The sequence below is a fragment of the Cyprinus carpio genome, chromosome A5 (assembly GCF_018340385.1).
Source record: "Cyprinus carpio isolate SPL01 chromosome A5, ASM1834038v1, whole genome shotgun sequence".
In the NCBI taxonomy this organism is placed as follows: domain Eukaryota; kingdom Metazoa; phylum Chordata; class Actinopteri; order Cypriniformes; family Cyprinidae; genus Cyprinus; species Cyprinus carpio.
In genome coordinates, this window is record NC_056576.1 from 16,287,744 (window position 1) to 16,296,716 (window position 8,973).

The 8,973-nt window shown below is 34.8% G+C and overlaps 1 protein-coding gene across 1 annotated transcript; it reads left to right on the forward strand.

Annotated features, from left to right (window-relative positions):
* Positions 1-5,807: 5,807 nt before the first annotated feature.
* Positions 5,808-8,601, forward strand: ogfod2 (2-oxoglutarate and iron-dependent oxygenase domain containing 2). The gene is made up of 7 exons (XM_019089759.2): positions 5,808-6,135; positions 6,220-6,276; positions 6,362-6,472; positions 6,554-6,653; positions 6,734-6,858; positions 6,977-7,234; positions 8,011-8,601. The coding sequence occupies exons 1-7, from the start codon at positions 6,022-6,024 to the stop codon at positions 8,278-8,280; spliced, it is 1,035 nt and encodes a 344-aa protein (XP_018945304.1). The 5' UTR covers positions 5,808-6,021; the 3' UTR covers positions 8,281-8,601.
* Positions 8,602-8,973: the final 372 nt, after the last annotated feature.

Below are 8,973 nucleotides of genomic sequence, written 5' to 3' on the forward strand. Positions count from 1 at the left end.
ATATTTACATATTTTGAAGTAAAGTGCGTGAATACATTTTATTTCAACAATATAGGCACATTTTTAAAATGGATAAAATTGTTTGTATTTGCGCTACAGATGTATAAAGTGAAAGCCTAACTTATAAAATAAAAGGCCACTTTTAAAAGTGTTCTTCAAAAGTAGTTACACTTCCATAACTATTTTTCGCAACACACTAAAATACACTTAAGTGCACTGATGTCATGCTTTAAGAAGTAAACTTATTTTGATGTGTTGGCAGTTTTTTTTTTTTTTTTTAAACATGTATATTTGATTTTACGATAAATGCTTATGACAGTTGGCAGAACACTTGTAAAATTAAATAATATATAAATATGTTCTCAAGTCATAATTAAGTGGACCAAAAACTTCTCAAATTCAACTAATTCACATACATTTGCACTATAATACATTTTCCTTTAATTGTAAATAATATGCATTTAAGTGTCTGAAAATTATACATCCAGCTTGCATTTAAGTATGTTCTTTAAAAGTATCTTATTTAAATAAGTCCTCGAAGTAGTCTATACTAAAGTCGATCTCTTTTAGACAAGGTTATAATTTTACTCTTAAATATTGAGGAAAATACATTTTTTTAAATAAAAAGTATGAATAACTTTTATTTTATAGGGTAAGGTGCATTCATATGATTCCTACATTTGTTTTATTTTTTATTAAAAAATTTAATTAAAAAAGTAACACTCTACTGTCCTTCTGTTATTAATAAGGACAGTTTTAATATGATTAGGATTTTCAGTGACCACATGGATTTCTATTGTACCACCACTGTGGCATTGTTATCAGTGCGGTTTAAAGTTAAAAATAGGTTTTGGCAGCTCTAATTGGTTGGTGTTTATATAATACTGTCGCTGTAATTCTTAGTATTTTTAGCAACCAGTTTTTAGCATAATTTTAACAAACAAAAGTTATATGAATTATAAAATATGATTTTAAACGAGGCCATGGCATTTCAACACTAAACGGTTTGTTTCAGACATGTTGCCACATGGCAGGCTGTCCATATGATGACACAAGTTACAAGGTGAGGTCAACCTTATTGCTGCAAACTGTGGTCACATTCTTGCACCTTCGTTTCAACCCTCGTTATTTCAAAGACAAACAGGAAGTTACACGAGATGTGTCACATTGGTTACAGAGTAGCTGTTTTTAACTTATTAACAAATCCATTTATTACAAATGAAAAGAGTCAATTGTTGGATAGCATTTATCATAATTTAAAACATAATGGAGCAAAAAGTATTTATGAGATAAAGTCTGAAACTTTATAACTATTTAATGACATATAGAACCTTAAAGTTTACTTTCCACGCACATGGATTGCTGATTAAGTGCAATTAAGCACTTAAAAAAGTTTGCAAATTTAGACTTACTATCAAAGACAAAAACCCTTATATAATAATGATCTGAAAAAAAAAATGAGTTAGAAAAAAAAAAAACAGAACATCTATTTTCTGTGACAGTGAACAATGAATATTACAATCTTCATAATTAATGTTTACACAACATTCTTTCAGATAATACTGAAATCTGTGTTCGTCAGAGGACTAATCTAAAGCAAATCCAGATAAAGATGTCTTTTGGGACATTACTCAACCAAGCAAAACAAACATCTACATCTTTGGGTGTGTAGTTCTGTGACTAAACAAAAACTAAGACCATCTTCAGTGTCAATGAACGCCTTGAGGTAAAATACAATCTCTTAATCTTGCTACATTACGTGCTGAAACAGAAAGTGAACATGAGTTCATCTGCTCTCTGTGGACCACTTACTGCAGATATCAAGTCTTCAAGCTGTAGTCTATGCAAATACACTTTGCGGATAGTGCTTTATGATTAGTCAAACAAAAAAACGATTTTTAGTTTTCAGTGCACATCAGAGTCTGTTAGAGGATATTCTAAGCCATTCTTCTTGGCTTCAGGTACATTCTGGACTGTGGTTAGGACTGTCTCTACTGGGAAAGACAGGTAGAGGCTTTCCTTAAGCTTTTTTGCTGAGGGTGTTTCCTCTGTGAACAATGGCTCCGTCACAGTGAGAGTGATGGAAGGCATATTTCTAGCCTTGCGTTTTGCATTTTTCTTTTCTTGTCTGTATGCGACATTCATATTTGAAACTACCTGTATAGGAAAAAGAACGTTATCAGGAGAATGGTATGAAATTATAATTTTTGCTTTTTGAATAAATGCTAGCTGTTAAACATGTACAATGGAACGCTAATTTAACTGATCTATTAGTATACAGTTGTTCTCAATTCCAGTCCTCGTGTATCAACGCTCTGCATATTTTGGAAGTCTCTCTTATTTAACACACCTGATTCAGCTCATCAGTTCATTAGAAGAGAGCTCTGTGCATGAACTGTGCACAGTGTTCTTTGCTCCCTACTCCCTGAGGGAAATCCATTGACGTTTACTTCACTTCGGAACATTCATTCATGGATTTAAGCTATGACACCAACCGCAGCGTCTTCATACAGATGAAACGTACTAGAGAAGTGTGACGTAATATGCCTCTGTAAATAAATACAATTTAAATTCACATCTCACTCACTTTAATGCCCTTTGAATGGAACATATATGCTCTCTTCGAACTAGAATCATGGCGGAAATTCCTGTGATGTCCACTTCGCAAGTCACTTACGGTCGAATAGAACAAACTTCTGATGTGATAAGAGATACATACAAAATGTGCAGAGTGGTGGTATGCAAGAACTGGAATTGAGAACCACTGTATTAGTAAATAACAGGACTAAGAAACAAATGCCCAGACTTTACCATCTGTTTGATGTTATTCTGTTGCTCGTGCATGGAGGAAAGAAAAGCGTTTGTGTCCTCTTCATTAACAGTCTCATCCTCCTGGTCTTGATAGCAATTAAAAGGATCAAACTGTGTTTTAAGAAAAAAAAAAAAGAAAAAGAAATTGATCATTAATAGTAATTCAGTCAGTGTAACGTCTTGCTTATTATCTTCTGTGCGTCGTGCACCAGCTCTGTGAAGGCGAGAGAGACTGGGTTCGATCAAGGATGGTCTGCATATAGACCTATCCTATGATCACCTCCACTCACTCCTCTTTGTGAGGACGATGGGTGTGACACACAGGACACTTGTGTGTTTCAAGCTTTTTTCTGGCTACCTGTTTTTCATCCTGTCAGTGACGTGCTTGTCTCAGTGATAAAGACATGCAGGTGGAAGTGTGGAAATAAGTGTAAACACTTGCGACACTGACGTTTTATCAAGAGGATTGATTCTCACATAAAAATATTGATAACAAATTGTTTAACTATTCATTTTCTTATTAACTGTGAAAATGAATGTGCAAAATAAGCTTAGTGGGGGTAAAATGAAATTGACAGCTCTCATTTAAACAAAGGGAGCTAACACTGACAGTCTCTATATACAACAACACACTAAATTAAAGGCAGAGCTAAATGTGGCATTTACTATAATAGGTTTATGTGAAGATTATTTTAAGTTGACTTTAATTAAAAGTTATAATTTTTTATTATGTTCTGTAACAGTTTAAGCTTATTGGATGTTAAAATAATGGCACAAATTTTACTGTAATGCTAAATGGCTATATTTACTCCCAGAAATTATATTCCCAGAAATTGAATCCATTTAACAGAGATATCAGTATTAGTTTTGGAATCGTTGATACTTGCCTTCATTCATAGTGCTTACTAGAAAGTATATGCCAAGATGCCAATAAACAAATACTGCCTTTATTTTATATTTGAAAATATATTAAGGATTAAATTCTAATGTTATGTGTGATTATTTATAGAAAAATGAGTGATTAATTAGGTTTTTTATGGACTACTTTTTACAATAAAGCACACTACTTCTTACATTAAATCATTAATTCATATCACAAAATTATCATATCTTAAAAGTTCATTTTCTTACCTCACTAGATATGCTGGCTTTTCGGTTAAACATTAAAAAGTGTGGTGTAAATTTTGTTGTAGGGTTGACTGATGTCCTGAAGGTGGCCAAAACTGAATCGAGAAAGTCATCCCATTCCACCTGTTTCTCCACCACCATCTGTTTTATGGCATCTCTGAGCAGATTACTGCTGCGATCATACAGTGCGTTCCGCTGCGGCTGGTCTACGGACAACACTCTTTTTCGTTATGTTATGTTGGCACCGGTCATGCTTTTTATTTTTTAATTATAATTATTAATGATGTTGATGTACAGTTGAACAGCAGTTTTGCATAAAAAGTTGGTATTTTGACAAAAACGTTTTACCTCCTCGCAGAAGTCAGCACTTTGAGAGCAAAATATTGTCTTTGCAGGGCCAAATCTGGAGGGGGGAAAACACATTTTAGCAATAATCAGCATATTTATTCTTTATTAATGGTGCAATATTATCTCACCTGCAAACAGATGAAGAAATGCATCGTGCAACACAGAGACCATCTTTCTTTTGTACTGGAAAGGCCTCTACCCATTTACTGTAGTAATCTGTAATAATAACAATGTGAGTGTTCCCTCCATGTACAGTGCCTGGGAATGGACCTGTTTGTGAAGACATTTGGTTACTCTTTAGAAATGTGTGACAGATTAGACTGCTTAAAAAGTCCCATACAAAATTTTACCAATTATTTCAACTGCCAAAATGTCCCAAGGACCGTCCACTTTGATGGGTCGTACCGTTCTAGCCAGGTTTTTATTCCGCTCTGCGTGTTGACACGTTTCGCACACTTTAATCTGAAACAGATGATACAGTGACTTGTACATGACATGACAATACCAAAACACCTCCATTCCTAAAAGGGTCAGATTGATGACATCCACTGCATACCCAATCCACAACATCCTTGACAATGCCAAGCCAGTAGTATTTACTCTGAATCCTGTGAACAGTCTTCTTCTGTCCCAGGTGATGCCCAACGTCATTGAAGTGACACTCCAGGAATATCTGTCTCTTCCGCTCTGCCTCAATCACTACCTCTCGCTTTTCTTCTTTCTTCGGGCCCACATAATACAACCGGCCATCTGTAGAATTTATCATAGAGAAAGGTAAGAGATAACAAAACAAAGCAATAATCAATAAACAAACAAACAGATAATTAAATAAACACATCTAAGTTACTGTTCATTTGTAATGTTCAAAAAATTACCTTTTTACATATACACACTAACACAATTTATTGTTCGGCCTGTCAAAGGTAACATAGTAACATAAGAAATGAAAATAAAAAGCTTTGTGTCTATAAACAATGTTTCCAGGAAATACATTGAAAGAGAGATTACTGACATTCTGAGATTTGCTCTCACCTTCAATCATAAATTTCTGAGCATATCTTTTAAGGTTTTTCTTGCGAATAGGATTCATGGTTTGAGGGTAACAGCCTTCGGCTACAAACGTGTAAATGTCCCCCAGTCTGTTTGAGCTGGACTCCACCACCTCCTCCTCCGCAACTGGCAACGGGTCCACACTCAGCATTCTGCTGCCAATATAAGCGCCCAGGCTTTAAATACATAACAGATGACACAGCTAAATAACCATTTAATTTTAAATTCAAAACTACAGGCACATCGATAAAGGGGACAAGTAAACCGTGTTTCTGAACAACTCGAGTTGTGCCTTGAATTTGCACACTCACACACAATAACAGTCGGACGGAAGGAATTAAGTGACGTACCAGGATGTAAACGTTACTTTTATCACTCGGTATTTATCGCCGAACTCGTGCAAGATGTGTCTCGAATATTTATACTCATCTACACAGAATAATGTAGCATAATTAAATCTGATTATTTTAATTATGTATTTATTTTAGCGAAGCAGTTTGTTTCCTTACGGACATATTTCTGGTTGTTCCAAAACATTCATTGAGTGGGCGGAGCTCTGGAGAGATTGACAGTTCTGGTCTAACTGGGGTCGAGAGTTGTATAAATAGCTGCTAGACCTGTATAAATACATAACAGTATGTAGTTAGAATTACAAAATATGTAGTAGTCAAATCTGAAAATACTATGGAGAGATTTTACACGTGCAGTTGTTTTTTCAGCGATAATATTTTTCTTGAAGAATACAAACTTCATGTGCGTTTCGTCTCAGAGAACCAGTTCAGGAAGGACTATCAAAATGTAAGTGATCTGCAACAACAATGTTTAATGTCTTAATGTTACATACTTAGCCATTTGTGTCTGAACACCACTGACATCTGCTTAATCCTCAGATCCCTGGGTTGTGTGTCTGAATCTCAGTTCAGAGACGTGCTTGGAAAGGTGAGAGAGCAGAAGTCACTCTTGTGATAACGATGTACATCAAGGCTGTAAGAGGGTGGTTATTTACTCAGTCGTCTATTTATAGATTCATGCAGAAATCGAGAGACGCCAGCATTATGCATTGAAATCGGCAGAGAGAGCAGCTACCATCAAGGAAATTTATACACCTCTACATCAACATGTTTATTATTTGCAGGTACTTATATTCGGCAGTGCAGGGAGTCTATGATTCAGAATCGTTCACTGATATACTATAATATCATCTATCCCATGCAAGGAGTCATTCCTGGACCCAGAGTTTTTACAGTTGGTAAAATACTGTACTTCTACTGATGCAACCATGGAAGGACTGATGAATCTCATTCAGACAGAGGCAGGTGAGCTGCTGCTTTTCTCAGTTTTCAGTTTAAATCTGTTGACTGTCAAATTATGAAAGAAAAATTTGTATATTTTGCAGTACCAAGGGTCTTCCGATTCCCGGTGTTCCGAAAGGAATTCTGCAAGGACTTTATTGAAGAGCTGGAGCATTTTGAACAGTCTGATGCACCGAAGGGCCGGCCGAACACCATGAACAATTATGGAGTACACATTTTTATCATACACACTTAATCCAGTTTGTGTAATTGATATTGCCTTCAAAAGGCATACTAATATTGTTTTTCGTTTAATAATAATTTGACATCTCTCTCAATGAATACAGATTCTCCTCAATGAACTGGGCTTTGATGAGAGTTTCATCACCCCACTGAGGGAGGTCTATCTGCATCCACTCACGGCTCTGCTCTACAGCGACTGTGGAGGAAGCTGTCTGGACAGTCACAAGGCTTTCGTGGTCAAGTATGCTATGCGTGAAGACTTGGACCTTAGCTATCATTATGACAACGCTGAAGTCACGCTCAATGTTTCACTGGGGAAAGATTTCACGGAAGGGAACCTGTTCTTTGGAGACATGAGACAGGTGCTGTGAGTTATAGTTTATATAAAATCATCCAGTCCCTATACTAATATAGCACTTGCATATTATTGCTCTTTTTTTTGTTTTTGATTGCTTCCATTGTCCTAATTTGTAAGTCACTTTGGATAAAAGCATCTGCTAAATGACTATATGTAAATGTAAATGTAATAATAGAGCTTGAAATTATGTAATGATTATTAGACTTTTGAGAATTCCCAGTTTTGGGCCTGTCAATCTTGAGATATTAATAACTCTTTATATATCAATATTCAAGTTTCTACATCAAACTGTATATAGTATAATATAGCTATATATATATATATATATATATATATATATATATATATATATATATATTATATATAGATCACACATATATAATATATATATATATATATATATGTATATGTATATATATGTATGTATGTATGTACAGTGTATGTGTGTGTGTATGTATGTATGTATGTATGTGTATATATAACCTTACTAAAGGGCCTTTGCATCAAGAAGTTTGGAAAACAAGATTTAATGTATAATCTTCTACTTAATGCATACAGTCAGTTGTATAAAATAAAATGAAATATTATCACATTCACCATTCAACCCCCCTAAAAGCACAAGCGAACACTTTCTTCAAGAAGAGATTTTATTTAGTGATTATACAACACTTTAGTTCACTTTACAAAGACATTGACACTTTTGGGCAGCACAAACATGCAGCCTAGTAAAACATGTTAAAGGTGTATTTATAATGTCTTGATCATGTACGTTTGTTTTAGGTGCCTCTGAGTGAGACGGAGTGTGTGGAGGTGAAGCATCACGTTACTGAAGGTCTGCTTCACAGAGGCCAGCACATGCACGGAGCTCTACCCATCTCCTCAGGCACACGCTGGAACCTGATCATATGGATGCGAGCTTCACGTGAGAGGAACAAACTCTGCCCTATGTGTGGTAAGAGACCCACACTAGTGGAGAGTGACGGATTCAGTGATGGCTTCACCATGGACCCTGACGACACTAGTAGTACATTGTCATGTTCTTTAACATGATGTTGTTCAATGCATATGGATGCTGTTCTAAATAATTTAGTTTAATTTATTGTACTTTGTTTAGTGGGTCAGCAATCAGGGTAAAATGATTTTGGTGCCTTCTTCAAAATCAGTACTAAAGGTATAAGAGTTGATTTATGTTTATGGGTAATTTTGACTGTAAATGACCTGATTAAATATCTAAATGATTGTAAATGTAGTGGTTTAAAAACCTGCTATTAATGTTAGGCAATGCCTTATCTTAGCATGAACTGTTAATATATACAAGGAATTTGAGATGTACAATAAAACAAAATAAATAAACAGACAATCAAACAAAAATAAGAATAATAATTGGTATATGGCTTATATGTACAAAAAATTTAATTTCAGTAAATATTTTTAATCTGCCACCTCATTTCCTTTACCAAAATTCAAGTTGCCAGGAAACAGAATTATTGCTTATAGCAATACTAACAGAATTATTATTTTATAAAGAACCTTATAAAAAGTTATTTTTTCCTACAGAGGTTAAATCTCATGTTGGCCAATATCCATCATTTGCAACCTTTCCATTTACACATAATCATATACAGAAAAAACATCCAATGCACACTGAACACAAGTCACACAAACATTCTGAAACCTTCAAGTAAATAAAATGGAAGGCCAAAATCTGTTTTGTTTGCTATTTCAGAGTTTGTTTTTTGGTTG

Excerpts from the sequence above, each read along its gene's own strand:
- ogfod2 (XM_019089759.2), top strand. The coding sequence starts at position 6,022 with ATGGAGAGATTTTACACGTGCAGTTGTTTTTTCAGCGATAATATTTTT. Across the intron at positions 6,136-6,219 it reads TCAGGAAGGACTATCAAAAT|ATCCTCAGATCCCTGGGTTG; the intron begins GTAAGTGATCTG and ends GACATCTGCTTA. Across the intron at positions 6,654-6,733 it reads TCTCATTCAGACAGAGGCAG|TACCAAGGGTCTTCCGATTC; the intron begins GTGAGCTGCTGC and ends TATATTTTGCAG.